Source organism: Carassius gibelio, chromosome A18 (assembly GCF_023724105.1).
Source record: "Carassius gibelio isolate Cgi1373 ecotype wild population from Czech Republic chromosome A18, carGib1.2-hapl.c, whole genome shotgun sequence".
Taxonomy (NCBI): domain Eukaryota; kingdom Metazoa; phylum Chordata; class Actinopteri; order Cypriniformes; family Cyprinidae; genus Carassius; species Carassius gibelio.
Window position 1 is genome coordinate 1,003,626 of NC_068388.1, and position 17,050 is coordinate 1,020,675.

General features: G+C 37.3%; 1 protein-coding gene across 2 annotated transcripts; it reads right to left on the bottom strand.

Annotated features, from left to right (window-relative positions):
* Positions 1-466: 466 nt before the first annotated feature.
* Positions 467-16,779, bottom strand: tars3 (threonyl-tRNA synthetase 3). 2 transcript variants are annotated; one of them, XM_052531415.1, is made up of 19 exons: positions 16,272-16,779; positions 15,892-15,966; positions 15,531-15,718; positions 14,364-14,487; positions 14,157-14,281; positions 13,964-14,081; positions 13,014-13,078; positions 12,855-12,933; positions 12,529-12,675; positions 5,721-5,819; positions 5,449-5,615; positions 3,416-3,578; positions 3,030-3,167; positions 2,870-2,947; positions 2,585-2,685; positions 2,406-2,510; positions 1,713-1,785; positions 851-965; positions 467-776 (listed from the first exon to the last, which is right to left on the bottom strand). In XM_052531415.1, the coding sequence occupies exons 1-19, from the start codon at positions 16,677-16,679 to the stop codon at positions 628-630; spliced, it is 2,517 nt and encodes an 838-aa protein (XP_052387375.1). In that variant the 5' UTR covers positions 16,680-16,779; the 3' UTR covers positions 467-627. The 2 variants fall into 2 exon arrangements, with proteins under 2 accessions (XP_052387375.1, XP_052387374.1); XM_052531414.1 differs by having other exon boundaries at positions 15,892-15,969.
* Positions 16,780-17,050: the final 271 nt, after the last annotated feature.

The following is a 17,050-nucleotide window of genomic DNA, read 5'->3' on the forward strand; positions in this document are numbered from 1 at the left end:
TCATATTATTCTGATATCTGAAGATCATGTAACACTGAAGACTGGAGGGATGATGATGAAAAAACCGCTGCACATCACAGAAATAAATTACACTTTAACAGATATACACATAGAAAACAGCGGTTATAAATTGCAATAATATTTATTTCACTCTATTTATAAATTGTGCGCATGATTTAACAATCCGTTAGTAAAGAACGCAATAGTACAGTGAGGGAACGAATTAGTAAATCGTGCACAATTAATTTTTTCTTGCATGTCATGTGCGGGGCTCCGTAGAAACAAATACATTAAAAATCATAATGTTTTCAAATTTTTGTCGAGTACTGTGATTGAAGTTTAAGGGAATTATAAAATGACTAATAAAAACAGACTAATATGGTATCAGTGTTAGTATACTTAATATTTTTATTTTTATTTAAATATTTGATAAAGCTTCCAAATGCAGTAATGATGACACATGATGGTGATTCTTTGAGTCTTTATTGCAAACCTTCAGAACTTTGACACCAAACCATCATTTAACTACCAACGACCAAACCCCTCCATTCACATCCTCTTTTCCCTTTCATCCTCCACGTCTCAGAGTTTCCCTTCATCCTGCACATCAGTGACGCTCGTCTGCTCTCAGAAGTCCTCCTCGGCGCTGCGACAGCGGGACAGTCTGAGGAGCGTCAGTCTCTCCATCACCTCCTCTACGCTCAGCTCTCCGTGCACCTTGTTGTCTCTGGTTCTGACGTTCACACTGTTAGCCGCACGCTCTTTCTCGCCCACCACTGCACAACAAACACACATCAGAGCGTGCATTCATGAGAGGAGCGTCAAACTCACACAGAGGCTGGCTTCTTACCCAGGATGAAGTTGTACTGCGCCAGCTGCGCGTTTCTGATCTTCTTGTTCAGAAGACAACTAGAGTCCAAATCAGCATCGGCCATAAAACCAGCTTCAACAAACCGCTTACAGACCTGGAACAGGAGGAAGACCAAGGAAGGTATTCGGGAATCTCACCGATTCATCAGACGAGAACAAAACATGAGCTCAATAATCACACTATTGTCTTTTAATTAAAAGATCTGCATTTATCTCATATTTGTGTCCATGGAACACAAAAACACAAAAAAAAAGTGTAAATAAAAAAAAATAAAAAAAGAATAAATCATCTTTCCAATGATGTATGGTTTGTTAGGAGGACAATATTTGAAAATCTGGAATCTGGAAAAATCTAAATATTGAGAAATTGCCATTAAAATAAAAAATAAAATTTAATATATTTATGGTAGGAAATTTACAAAATCTTTACTTAATATCCTAATAATTTTTGGCATTAAAGAAAAACTGAAAATTTTGACCCATACAATGTATTTTTGGCAATTGCTACAAATATACCCCAGAAACTTAAGACTGCTTTTGAGTTCCAGGGTTAAATATGATCAAGTTTGCAAAGCAATAAATGCAGAATAACTTAATAAATAACTTTAGAAATAAAAACGACTCATCTAAAACCTGCTCATTTTGCTCACCAGAAATTAATTTAACATTATTTTCAGTGATTATGGACACAGTTGCTTTCTATTATTATGGACATGCACTGAAGAATTGTTCACAATAAGAATCTTTTCAGCCTTAATTTGGCTTTAAAAACAACAGGCAGCAGGTTCTGAGCATCTCCACAGTCTGTAGTTCAGTGACTGATCTCAGAGCAGATGTTGTACCTGTGTGGCGTACGCTTCGAGAGACGGGTTCACAGGCACCAGCATCACCTGACGAGGAGACAACCACAGCGGCCTGCCCAAACACACACACACACACACATTAATGACACCAATCTGTGCTTTTCTGAGGCTACAGGTACTGTGTTCCCACTTTGCTGAATGTGATGTAGTTTTGTCACTGAAGGAAAAGGAAGACTCTCATTATATATGCAAAGAGGTTGGCCAATCACAGCAAGATATTAACATATGGGAGTCTTAAAAGACAGCAGCAAAACTAGTTTTTAATGGAACCATGATTAAAGGATCTGAGAGATAATTATAAATGGTTGTAAAAACTTAATTGTTTTGAGATATTGTCTTATTTATTAACATTTATAAAGCGGATAGTTCTGGTCCTTGGCTCTGATTGGCTGAGCCATGTTCAAAGCTGCTGTACATTACAAAGTAACATACACCTTTGTTTACGTTTGTGTGTTGCTCGGCAACCACTCTGTTACAAACACAACTGATTCTGAGGAGCTACATTGTTTGGTGGAAGAATACTGTTTTTATTCATATCTTTACATTTATTTAATTTATTACAAATATTCTGAAAGCCTCTTGACAATTCAAAGGAGAACTGTAAAAACCACAATTACGGAATCGATTTCTTCGTTTTAGTTAAGGATAATTGAAACGGTTTGTGCCGCTCACCATTTCCCGGCGTAGTTCTCGGTGAGGATGGCGATCATCCTCTCCACGGAGCCCAGGATGGCGCGGTGAATGATCACCGGTCTGTCCTTGTCATCGCCGTCTCTCCTGCAGCGGTTCAGACAGTTAAACTCTGATTCACAGCCGTGAGAGCGTTCACATCCAGTCTGAGCTCTACTCACCCCACATACGTCAGGTTGAAGCGGATGGGAAGCTGGAAATCCAGCTGGATCGTGGCACACTGGTGATAGCGGCCGATGGCGTCTTTAATCTTAATGTCAATCTAAAACACAAGAGATATATATATATATATATATATATATATATATATATATATATATATATATAAAACAATAAATATACATTATAAACATATAATATTAGATTAAATTTTATTTCATTTTTAATTCAATTAACGAAAAAGATTTTTGATGTATGAAGAGAGATCAGTGTGAATGCTTTCTGACCTTTGGTCCATAAAAAGCCCCGTCTCCTGGATTGAGCTTCCACGGCTCTCCGAACTCATTCAGGCTGTTCTCCAGTTGCTAAGAAATAGAATCTCAGTCAATACTGCACAAAATGTCAGTTCAAATGTCAAAGACAGCAGGAAAAATGCTATTCTGGAACCTTCTCGGCTTGATTCCACACAGCAATATCGCCCAGAAACTTCTCCGGACGTGTGGAGAGATGCAGCTGGAAGGAGAAGCCGAAGACATCGTAGACGCAGCGCAAGAAATCCAGACAGCCTTTCATCTCCGACTCAATCTGAAACACAAGCAAACAATTAGGTTCTGTCTCTTTAAGAGGTCTTCATTAAAGGCATTACAGGTACATGTGGGTTTCGCAGTGGAGTCGTTTTTTTTTTTTATTCATTTAATTTAGTTGAAAATTCATGTACTAAAATAACTAAAACTAAAATAAAATTCATAAAAACAACAAAATCTAATAAAAATTAGAATAGGTCACAATAAAATTTAACTTTTACTAAAATGAAAACGAAAGCATCGCTGCACCTGATCCATGGTGCAGAATATATGAGCGTCGTCCTGCTGGAAGCGCCGGACTCTCGTGAGGCCCGTCAGTGTTCCCGAGAGCTCATTACGATGCAACACGCCAAAATCAGCCAGTCTGAGAGGAAGTTCACGCCAGGAGCGCGGCCGATGACCGAACATCAGACTGACAGACAGAGAAAGATCAGGAGAGATGAAGGACGGAGAGAAGCAGATAACGCTCGATTCAAAACAAGAATATTGCATGAGCAGAGAGAGAATATTCAACTACATTGATACTACAAAACACACTAAATAATATCCAATATATTTATTTTCAACTTATTATTATTATTTTTAAAACAACAAAATATGTATCTTTAACTACAGTTTGACAGTAATCTTGTATTTTAATCATTGCTTTCAAAATGTAAATTTTCAGTGATTTTCAGCCCCAGTCGGACATTATAACTTGTATAATATGATTTATAATATGATTCAGTGAGTCATTTGAGCCCTGTTCGACCAAGAATCAACCAATAAAATGATCACCGAACAGAACATTATGCTATATTTCAATGTAAAAAAATGGTGCCGACCATTTATTGTCAAGATATGATTTCATTGCATGCATTTTTGTCTTTAAGGCATTACACTACAGGAATCCCAGTGTGTTTTCATGTAATGGTCAATTTTGAGATTTTGGTCTACTTTGCTTCCATAACACGTCTTCATTCAGGGGGAAAAAAGAGCCAAAATACACTTTGAGTTTCTGCTTTTTTGCACTTTATCTATTCACGCCAGTATATTTTTAAAATTGCAATTCATATCTTTAAAAGTTTGTTTGTCCACTTTAGCAACACTTACAAACACCAAAATTACAGTTTTTATTTCTCTCTATATCACAAAGGGTTTTACTGAGGGGTTTGTTCATAAATCATTCACCTGGTTTCATTATTGAACTTTATCTATTCGCCTCTGCAGATTTTTAATTGCAATTCTTACCTTTAAACGTTTTTTTTTTCCACTACAGCAACACTTTCATTCACTAAACTTTACAGGATTATTCCTCCCTATATTCTGAAGGTTTCTACCAAAGGGCTTGCCCATATATCATTCACAATGATTTTTACAACACTTTATCCATAAAAACATGGCAAAAACGCATATCTTTATATTGTTTTTATATCTTCATATAGTTTTTTCTCCACTTCAGCAGCTTTTACAAACACCAAAACTTAGAGATTTATTCCTCTCTATATTCTGAAAGTTTTTACTGAGGGGTTTGTTCATATATCATTCACTTGGATTTATTATTGTACTTTATCTATATGTGTCAGTAGATTTTAAATTGCAATTTATACATTTACAAGTTTGTTTCTCCACTTCAGCAGCACTTACACACAACACATTTTAGAGTTTTATTCCTCTCTATTGTCTGAAGACTTCTACCAAAGTGTTTGTTCATATTTCATTCACAATGATTTTTACAACACTTTATCCCTAAAAACATGGCAAAAACGCACATCTTTATATTGTTTTTATATCTTCATATGGTTTTTTCTCCACTTCAGCAGCTTTTACAAACACCAAAACTTAGAGGTTTATTCCTCTCTATATTCTGAAAGTTTTTACTGAGGGGTTTGTCCTCATATCATTTACATGGATTTCTACAACATTTTATTCCTAAAAACATGGTGAAAATACAGTGTTTATTTTTTTGTCGGTTGAAAGCAATTTCTGATTTCTGGAGAGATAAAAATAGAAATCCAAAATCCCCTCTATAAAAACCTTTAACTCTACTATGTCTCCAACATCAAACATACGTATTCAACCTGGCTTTATCCAATGTCTAGATGCAAATGAGTGCATATTTAACTAGATAGTGCATCATATTTAAACATAACATTAAAAAATAACTCTTTCTTAATGTACTGTTATTATTAAACTGGGGAAATATGGTGAGCTCTATTAGATAACGTTTTCACCCTGTTCACCTGTTGTGTCTTGCCGTTAGTGGTTAAATCTAATTGAGCACACACAGAGTTGTGGTTTACCAGTGTCCGGGGCAGTTCATGGGCTTCAGAGCGAAGACGTCCTGCTCAACAGGGAAGGAGAACATGTTTTCACTGTAGTGCTGCCAGTGACCCGACGTCTCCCACAGTTTGCTGTTATAGATGTTCGGAGATGCCACCTCCTGGAAGCCTCGTCTGCTGTACTCCTCCTGCGCGCACACACACACACACACACACACACACACATCATGAACGGTGCTGTGGGATTCAGCGTTTGACTGTGCTTTAGTTTGAGCTCGTATGCTGAGACGTACCCTGATGAACTCCGTCAGCGTGTTGTAGATATAAGCTCCTCGTGGCAGAAAGAAGCAGCTTCCTGGACTCAGATCGTGGAAGAAGAAAAGTTCTTGATCCTGTAAATCACACCATTAGAGAGCGAGATCTTAACAAGCTCCTTGAGTCACACATGAGGAGGAAGTGACATGCGTCGCTCCAAGGGAGGTGAAGAGACACGTCTGATTGGACAAACTGGCTCCAATTTAAAATAACCACAGTAACTACAATTCAAGATAATGTACTATAAACCATATGGCACTGCTATTATATACAGTATAGAGGATTTTAATGAGGTAAGAAAGCTCAAGTAATGAGAGATAAAAAGCAAAACCTTTTCGTTGTGTGTAATTAGGAGCTTTCAGCCGAACAGAACAAGACGGACACCAACTGATCCTCACAGGAGCCGAGAAACACATTCACTCACCGTCATTAAGAGACACACGTCACACGGGCAAAAATAAATCAAGAAAAGCTGTTCACAATTAAAAACAATTTAACAGCTCATTCTGAAATCAACATGATGAAAATGAACTACATTTTTGCATTCTCTGAACAAAATAAATTTTGCATTTCTTTAATGCACTACATGACACAAGGGTGTATGGAATTGAAAAGGTAATCATTAATTAAATCATAAACGTTGTATTACAATAAATAATTATAATATAAAAATATAGCTGCAAGCAGCAATAACGGGGCCAAGCACTACAGAAGCAATCTTCAGACGAACGGCAGGAATGAGTAATTAAGACAGTTTTAAGATTATTTTAGGCAAAATGGCTTGAAAACAATCAACACAACAACTAGTAATAGGATTTATTGGCTTATCACGTGTAACCAATAGGTGGTGCTGTTACCAAATTAGTTTGGAACGGTCAGTGTGAGGTGTCGATGACACATACAAAGTTTGGTGCAAATATGTCAAAGCTTTGCAGAGATACAGCCTCAAATGCATTTTGGCACCATTCAAGCAGATTTGTTGATGCGCTAAATGAGAACCGTTTCGTATGTCGACACGAAATCCATAACTTTTTGCCAGCATGCTCTGAAGATGAGCCACGTCAAATTTGGTGAAAATCTGACAAACGGTCTAGGAGGAGTTCGAAAAAGTAGGTTTTCAACATTAATCAAAATGGCGGACAGGAAGTTCAGCCAAATAAGGAAAACTTTGTATCTATGTTCTCGACTTGACCCAAGGAATCTACAAAGACCAGCGTCATGTCAATAGCCAGATTTATTCAAAAGTTATTAGCCTTTACGTAAATTGAGTTATAACTTTTGACCACTAGGTGGCGCTGTTTCAAAATATTTTGAATACCTTCAGGGGATGGTGTTGTTGGCACATTCTGAGTTTCGTAATATTACACCAATGCATTTGTTTAGTATAGCATTTTATTTCACAAAACTGTATTGAAGTCAATGAGAATTTCATGTTTTGTTCTATTATAGCGCCACCAAGAGGCTCAGTCCCACCATTTTTTTTATGTGTGCTCAGAGTGAGCCCATACATATGTGTGTCAATTTTGGTGAAAATATCTCAATTCACTTCAGAGTTATAGACATTTATATGAAAAAGCACGTAAAAAATGACTGACTCTTGACTTTGATTGAATATTACTACCCCTTACTATCAATATTTTGGCATTTGGGCATTGGTGTATAGCTATCGACCTATGTTTCCGAACTTCTGACGGTGGTTTCGTCTCGATCAGACAAGCGGTTTCGAAGATATAGCCAAATGTTTTTTAAGCGCTAAATCACAACGCTACACAAACCGAAAGGCAAAACCTAGCATGTTTGGTATCATAGGACTCGGTAAGGTTTCAGGAGTCCAATTTGATGAGTCTCGTGAAAATAAGTCAACCACACCCAAAGTTATAAGCATTTTAAAAAAGAAGATCACCACTAGGTGGCGCTGTTTTGAAACTTCTCACGCTCCTTCAGGACATTGTGCTGATGACCCATACCAAGTTTCGTAACAATCTGCTGATGCGTTCTTAAAATACAGCATTTTAGCACAAAATTCAAAATGGCCGACAGTCAAAATGGCCGAAATGGTCAAATTGGATATCAGTCGACTCGGCATGTTGCCCTGAATCTAACAAGACCAATGTTATGATTTTTGGACAAACTGTTCAGAAGTTATAAGCAAAAATAGCAGTTTTTCATATCTCCGGATCAGTAGGTGGCGCTGCGCCCAATCACAGCATGTTGCCTCAGGTCATGCTTGTTATGACATGTACCGAGTTTGGTCTGAATAGGATAAGTCGTTGCCGAGATACAGCCTTACGACTGTTTTTGTAAGCACTACATAAAATTTGTTAGAGCGTTTATCGAAAACAATTTGACGAATCAATTTGATTTGCATAACTTTTGGTCAGCACTGCCTGAGGATGATATGGTTCAATTTTCGTGTGAATCGGACAAACCGTCTAGGACGAGTTCGAAAAAGTAGGTTTTTAAAGAAATTCAAAATGGCGGTCATATTTCTATGACGGAAATGACTTCGTAGGGTGCAATCGAATCGGCATGAGCTCAGAAATTAGAGGAAAAAAGAATTTCGTTGATTGGCCTTAGGGTTAAAAAGTTATTAACAAAATTAAAGTGAAATTTTGGACAGTTGGTGGCGCTAGAGGGATTGACTTAGACACACCAAAATTGGTGTACTTAATGTTGGCACTGTCCTCTATCAGAATGTCAAACCATTACAACTTTCCCGCATTCGGTTCTATGGGCTGCCATAGACGCCCAGTCGGAAGAATAATAATAATAATAATAAATATAGCTGCAAGCAGCAATCACGGGGCCAAGCATTCCAGCGGCAACATAAGGAGCTAAGCATATGTAGCATCAGACCAAATGAAACAATGAATAATGAAATCAATAATTGCATGATTGTAATTGAAATGGCTGAAAATCGTTAATAAAAGTTCCACAGCGAGGAGCTAAGCATGGCATGGAGCATCAGACCAAATGCAACGAGTAAGAAAAGCAATTATTGGAAGAGTGTAATTGAAACAGCCAGTAAAACTCCAGTAAAATGATGCATTATTATTTTTGGAAAATAGGTGGCGCTGTAATCAAATCGCTCTGTTGTGTTCTGTGGGAGGTGACAATGTTGTGGGCAATTTCTTTCAAAATACTTACAGACCTTTAGGGCAATGAGTCGAACATGCCCACCGAGTTTCGTTCCGATCGACTTCCATTAACCTTGTCAAATAGGTGCTTAAAGTTGTTTGGCCAATGGCGGCCATGTTTTTTAAGATAAGTGAAATTCCTCATAGAGCAATTGTGCCACATTGGGCCATATCAATTTTCAAGTTGATTGGATCAACGGTTGCTTAGTTATAGCCATTTGATTTTTTTTCATCCTGTAGCGCCACCAAGTGGCAGATATGGAAAAAAAAATAATAATTTGACTAAAGTTTTTGTTCATGCATATGAGTTCTGAGTTTGGTGAAGATATCTCATTTTGTTCCCGAGTTATAGCCTTTTTCGTAAAATTGGTCCACGAATTTGAATGTTTTGGGTCACCTGGTTTTTTGTTCAGTCTTGATCAAACCACTGCAATAATATTCTCTGGACTCTCTAGATCAATCATTTTCAAAAATATGTTGCATTTTGTCCTTTGGTTAGCTATAAGAGGTCATTTAGGAAAGGGCCGTGGCCACATGTAACCTAAAGCCTATAAAACTGAAACAAAAACTCAAAACTTTATGAAACTTGGTTATAACATGTGAAAGATGACCCACCAAGCATGCAAAGTTTCATTAAGATCAGAAAATAGCTGGTGCTATAACAGTTAAAATGGCCTAAAAAACAAAAGATTTCTGTTGTGAATGGCATTAAACTGCAAAAAAAAAAGGGGTAATATAATCACACATGCATTAGATCTGTATTTTTTCTAAACAATCATGCAAAATTTAACAGAGATTATGTAAAAAAGAACACTGTAATATTTATAAAGCTTCAAAACCCAGTGTTGAATAAAAAATTGCATTTATAACCACTAGATGTCACCGGAAGACCACTAATGAGCTCACTAAAGACTAAAACATTACAGTTTATGGGCTTGTTGAGGGATTCATCTAGAAAAAAATTATATTACTATTATTTAATATTACTGTTCAAGCATTTCAGATCACATTGAGTCAAAGTTTACCAATTTATTCATACAGATATATCTAATGTTTATAATTATGCCAGATTATGATTGCAATGAAACCTGAAAAATGACATAGAAGCCCATAAAAACAGAAGACTTGCAATAGGTTTTATCACCCATCATTTATTTTAATTATCTATATATATAACAAAATGTGTGCATCTGTGTGTGGGTTTAAGCATGCTTATTGAGTATTAATATACTAGTTTAAACATTTCATGTTTGTGTGTGTCTGTAATTCTGTTCTATTCTTTTACTGTCAGCCATATCTAGGTTATTTAAAATCAGTGCAGTACTATTATCTAGACTGTGAAATTATACATAAATTGCGTATGCTTCTTTGGAATGAAATTAAGACAACATATAACAGTTATAAAGGTTAAAGAGACAGTGTTGTATGATAAATTGCATTTACGACCACTAGATGTCACTGGAAGACCACTAATGGGCTTTGCAGAGATATAGCCTCAGACTCATTTTGTGAAGATGCCTGACATCTGAAGCAGCGCTGTACAAAAACGGTTTCGTCTATTGACACGAAATCCATAACTTTTTGTCAGCACGGTCTGAAGATGATCTGATTCAATTTTGGTGAAAATCAGACAAACGGTTGAGGATGAGTTTAAAAAAAAAGGTTTTCAACATGAATCAAAATGGCGGACAGGAAGTTTTGCTTAATATGACATAATTGGTATGTATGTTGTCGGCATGTCCCAAGGAACATTTTGAGACATGTTTCATGATAATAGGCTAATGCAATCAAAAGTTATTAGCATTATTGGAAATGTAATAATTAGCGGTTATTGATTGGTTTATTACTCTTGACCAATAGGTGGCGCTGTGACCAAAATGATGTGGCGTGGTCAATGTGATGTGACAATGTCACATATTTAGTTTTGTGTAAATATCTCCAACCTTTGCAGAGATACAGCCTCAGATGCAGTTTGGCATCTTTCCAGCAAATTCGTTGGTACGCTAATTGAAAACGGTTACGTGTATCGACACAAATTCCATAACTTTTTGCCAGCATGGTCTGAAGATGATCCAAATCAAATTTGGTGAAAATCTGAGCAACGGTCTAGGAGGAGTTCGAAAAAGTAGGTTTTCAACATGAATCAAAATGGCGGACAGGAAATTTTGCCAAAATTGACAAATGGGGTATCGGTGTTCTCGGCATGACCCAAGGAATCTATCAACATCAGCTTTGTTACAATAGGCTAATGTATGCAAAAGTTATTAGCATTTTTCGAAAAAAATCGTTATAGCTATTGACCACAAGGTGGCGCTGCCCCCAATTTTTTTGTGTACATTCAGGGCATGGAGCCGGACATTTTTGTAATTATTTGCGAAACGATACGGAACTTCATTCTTAAGATACAGCAATTTACAACTAAATCCAAAATGGCCGACGCCCAAAATGGCCGAATTGGGAAAATTCGGTATCATTCGACTCGGAATGATGCACTGAATCTAAAGACACCACTTTTGTGATTTTTGGCAAAACCGTTCAGAAGTTATGAGCAAAAACATGCATTTTTCATATCTCCTGACCACTAGGGGGCACAGCGCCGAAACACTGCAGGTAGTCCCAGGGAATGGTTGTTATAAGACCCACCAAGATTGGTCTCAATAGGCCAAACCGTTGCGGAGATATAGCCTCACGTTCACGTTTGCGTGCTTTTCGAAGAATTCGTTCATGAGCTATTCGGAAACGGTTTGAGAAATCAACTTGAATTCCATAACTTTTTGCCAGCATGGTCTGAAGATTATCTGATTCAATTTTCGTGACAATCGGTGCAACGGCCTAGGACGAGTTCGAAAAAGTAGGTTTTACGAACAATTGACGATAGCGAAAAAACTAAGCCTTGCGATTTTTGAATTTCGGTGTCCATTCGACTCGGCATGAGCCAAGGAATCACAGGAAAAAAGAATTTTCATTTTGTGGCTTACGGTTCAAGAGTTATTAGCATCAAGTTTTTGAAAGTTTAGACAATTGGTGGCGCTAGAGAGTTTGAGTTAGAGACTTCAAATTTGCTACGGTTAATGTTCAGACAGTCCTCTATTAGTGTGCCAAATTATACAACTTTCCCGCAATCGGTTCTATGGGCTACCATAGACTTGGGGTGGAAGAAGAAGAGGAAGAATAATAACGCCAACAAACACAATAGGTGCCTTCGCACCTTCGGTGCTTGGCCCCTAATAATAAGAACGCCAACAAAAACAAGAGGGTCCTACGCACCTTCGGTGCTTGGCCCCTAACAATCAAAATAAAACACTAATATTAGTTAAATCATTAAAATGTAAATTTTAAATAAATATATTTAAAATAAAACAATCATCAAAATAAAATACTAATATTAATTAAATAATAAAAATGTCAAATTAAAATAATTTGTTTAAATAAAAAAAATTAAAATAAATAAATGTTAAAAACAAAAAAATTAAAGCAAATAATTTTCATCAACATATATAAAATTTAAATAAAACACTTTATAATTAAGTCATAAAATATGACTTTATTAATTATTGTTTTATTTTTAGATAAAGACACTAAAATGTTTTAAACACTTAACCAGAGGGAATCCTTTTTTTTTTTTTTTACAGCTCTGACTCTCACACACCTTCCCGATCTTGCGATGGTCTCTGTTTTTAGCTTCTTCCTGGAAACGTTCCCATTCCTTCAGCATTTTGCTGTCAGGAAAAGAGATCCCGTAGATCCTCTGGAGCGTCTCCATGTCCGAACGGCCTTCCCAGTACGTGGATGAATTCTGAACAATATCAGAATATCCCATTAACATCACATTATAAAGCAAATCTAAAGCATCTGGACTTGCATTTATTTTACATCAATCACTACCAACTTGCTAGTGCTAATAAAAACAGAGGTATACAAGTTGTTTAAGATCATATCAAAACCTGTAAAAGTGATCTAAAGGTGTCTGAGTACCTTATAGATCCTGAGCGCTTTGATTTTGCCGGTGTGCCGTACATGCGGTCCACGGCACAGATCGATCAGCGGGCCGCACCTATCAGAGGAAGAGTATGAATTCATGATGGAAAGAGGCGTTATAGCATCCTTACGGAGAAAGCAGATGTCCTGCATTACCTGTAGACGGTGGTGGTGGGAGTGGAAACCTTCTCATTCAGGATCCGACACTTGAACTTGTTGTACTAGAAAAATAAAAGCAAATGAAATATTTTCATTTCATTTTCTCAGCCTCCAGAGAAAAACACTGTGACCGGTTGCTCAGATGACAATATCATGGGACTATGATTTAACGTGATATATACCATGGTACTAAATAAATAACATATAAGCAATCTTAAATATGGATTTTCGAAAAAGAACATAATTAAAGAAATGGTTGTAAATGTAGGGTAGTAGAAAATGTGTTTAATTTTTCACAAAATTAAAATATATTTTCTGATTTTATTTTTCTGGATTCCGTTCCAACAGATTAATTACATTATTTTTTTTTTTATAATTTATTCAAACTATGAAATGTGTTTTTTTTTTTTTTTTGCTCAAATTATTAAAACATTTTCTAGATTCCATTTTAAGAGTTTAATTAAATTATAATAACCAAAAACCATATATAATCATTAAAATTTCAAAAGCTTTTAATATTAATTTGTAATATTTTATACAAATTGTACCAATAATAAGGGCCCTAAGTGAAAAAGTAACAATTCTACCGTAGAAACCATTTTCACTCAGTAAAATTCAATTAAATTCAAATAAATGCTACTAAATTGCAATTAATTACAAAGAAACATCAAGCAACTAACTGAAATAAATGTGCGATTTTTAAGTAAAATTCCGTATTTTTTTTATTTATTTAGGGTTAGAAAAGTATTTTTACAAAGAAAGTACTTTTCAAATTAAAAGATATAAATTACATTATTATTCGTATTATTATTACTTTGAGAAGTACAACAGGAATATATTTCTGTAATAATTTCTTCAATTTAAACCTAAGTTTTATTTTTGCAGGCTGTAGTGAAGACTGTTGATGTGATGAAGTAACTATTAAAGCAAACGGAGCAATTCTTCACCTTAAACATCTCCATCAGCGTCTCCTTACTGATCTCCAGTCTCTCAAAGGGCTGCTTGTCCTTCATGATGCTCCTGCAGATGTTCTCCAGATCTCCAAACTCTGTGCTGGACACTCCTCTGTCAACAAACAGCAGATACATGGATCTACAGGGGCTCTGGTCAGATCAGACGGATGCCAAACACCTCACTCACTTCTGTCCATCCAGGAACATGTCGTAGTAGAAGCCGTTCTCGATGGGCGGCCCGTAACACAGGCATCCGCCGTAGAACTGCTCCATGGCCTCGCCGAGGACGTGAGCGCTGGAGTGCCAGTAAACCTGAGACACACAACAACATCTGTTCATTTACATACAGATATATATTCAGCAGGCAAGTATGGAAGTGTGGTGAGTAACTGACGGCCTGTGCGTCCTCGTGGTCGAAGCGCAGCAGCTCCAGACTGCAGTCGGTCTCTAGCGGCCGGTCCAGATCCCACAGCTCTCCGTTCACACGCGCGATCACAGAACTGTCCGCCAGGGGCTGACTACACACACACACACACAAACAAATCAACAACATCAACACTCGTATATGCAGCAGAACATTTAATGCATTTGTGAGGCTGTGAATGTTAAAAGAGGTGCAAAACCTTTAGCATTGCAAAATTAATGCAATGCATGTCTCTGTGGATAAAAGCATCTGCCAGATTTAAATATGAAACTACTAAATAGTAATGGATCTATAGATATATAAAAATATATATATATATATCAGTGATAGATCTTTAAAAAAAAAGTAATATATAGGTTATTATCGATATCTAAAATTAAGAGCATAAAAACATTTCCATTATTTCAAATAAAAAAAATAAAAATAAAATGTATGAATTTAAAAGAACTGAAACAATAGGAAGAAATGTTTCCTTTTTTACTTTTATTTTAATAAATCACCATGGCAACACTGTTTAAGATATTCAAAATCCGTTTTGCAATTTCGAATCTTCGGTATACTGGCATCATGTTGACAAGATTGGTGTGAATTGCATGATTCTCCTAGGAGGAGTATGCAATAATGCACAGCCTGAATTTTCCAAAAATCCACATTCAAACCAAAATTGCAGACTTACTGTTTGTTGTTGTTAATGACTGTAAATTAGAAAGTTGTTCGGATCAATGAGAACAATATATGTACCGAGTTTGGTGTCTGTAGGAAAAACGCCTCTGTAGGAAGATCGCCTCTGCCGTTTTCTCATTTCTCGCCATAATTTTGTTGCCTTTCCACAGTCAAACTATTCATTGCAATTTTGCATCCCCCTTGGGTCTTGATAATGTCTTCAGATCATGTTGACCGAGTTTGGTAGCAATCAGATGAAAACCCTAGGAAGAGCTCCCTAGGGGCTTAGGCCCTAAAAATAACTCATTCAAAATATTGATACTATAATAATATCTCACTCTGAACAACACTGAATTGGACCAGTTTGTACCCTATTCATTGAAAGTGTCAATAGAGCTCCTCAAATACATCATCTTGTGTCACATCTTGTGTTTTTTTCCGCATGTAACGTGCATGAAGAGTAAATGCTCTCACCTGATGGCACAGGCCAGCTGATACGGGCTGCTGACCCAAGCTGTGGCCTTCATTGTCTGTCCATCTGGCAGCTGGACTCTGATGGATTGACCGCCAGCTGCCCGCTCCGCCAAAAGAGCATCGCTCTCCTTCTTCAGCTGCTCATAAAGCTGCAAACGACCAGAGACGAATGCAGGCCACGGGTTCTTCTGCTCCGGTGCATATGAGAGAGAGAGAGAGAGAGCAAGGGGTGATGTGGTCAGTATATGGTCTAATATGAACTCTGACAGCATCTTAAATGTCACATGAATGATACTGATGCAATGACACAGCAATCATGCTGATCGTGTGTGTGTGTGTGTGTGTGTGTGTGTTAGTGCACCTCTGCCTTCACTTTCTCCTTCTTCTTGTTTTTCTCTTGAACATCTGAAGCACAGGATTGAGACGGAGCAGCTTTCTGCTGAAACACACAAAAACAAACACATTCACTCATTATGGAATATTGCCTGTGTATTAATGAACAGCACATTCATGCTTAGTTCTTTGTGTCTAATTGGCAGAATGACATGAATTTAAGTTCATACAAAAAAATGTAAACATTTTCATTCATGCATTTAGCAGACGCTTTTATCAAAAGCAACTAACAAAACAATTTTTTTTACAATTATTTACCTACATGCTTTTAATTAAAAAGTTTTAAGATGATAGATAGATAGATAGATAGATAGATAGATAGATAGATAGATAGATAGATAGATGCACCTTTGCATGGCTCTTCTCCTTTTGTTCTTCAGGCTTGTTCTGGCTCTTCTTTGTGTTTGTCCTCTGGTTCTGGTTCTGATCTGGTTTGCTCTTGCTCTGTTTCTGGTTCTGATCTGGTTCGTGCTTGCTCGGGTTCTGGTTCTGGTTCTGATCTGGTTCGCTCGTGCTCTGGTTCTTCTCGTGCTCGTGCCCGTGCTCGTGCTCGGCCCGGAGGCCCCGGCGGAGGTGCAGTATTCGGTACTGGAGCTTCTCGTTCTCGGCGCGCAGCGCGTCCAGGTTCGGGCCGCTGGCCAGGGTGCTGAAGTCGAACCCTCCGGTCAGTCCGTCCCGCAGGCGGAGGATCTCACGACTCAACGCCTCGATCTGCTCCTCCTGAGCGGACAAACGTGCAGCCACGCGCTCCGCCATCTTCAGCCTCACAACAGCTGACGGGATCAGAACCGAGCACCGCGGACTGAGACCGGAAATAATATGAGTTCAGGCGGAGACAAGATCCGGTCACTCCTGCAGGAGGCGCTCGGTGGACCAAACACACGAATCTCCATTGAGATGTTTGCGTTTTATAAAGGGTTTTCAGCCTAATCTTTTAATTGCGAGTAAAGATGAGGTCGCCATTAATTAATGTATTATATAATGTCTACACATTCCAATATAATTGGCGCTGAATGAAGTAACAAAATAACAACTAACACCTAAATAATGATAAAAAATAGACTTTATTAGTCATTCATTTTAAAACACAGTAAAAAATAAAAGTAAAGTAATATACAAACCTTTTT

What these genes read in the sequence shown, in the direction of transcription:
- tars3 (XM_052531414.1), bottom strand. Translation starts at nt 16,679, where the DNA reads ATGGCGGAGCGCGTGGCTGCACGTTTGTCCGCTCAGGAGGAGCAGATC. An exon ending in AAGCGCTCAGGATCTATAAG is followed by an intron (nt 12,676 to 12,854) that starts GTACTCAGACAC and finishes GATATTGTTCAG; the next exon opens with AATTCATCCACGTACTGGGA. An exon ending in GGGCTTTTTATGGACCAAAG is followed by an intron (nt 2,686 to 2,869) that starts GTCAGAAAGCAT and finishes CTTGTGTTTTAG; the next exon opens with ATTGACATTAAGATTAAAGA.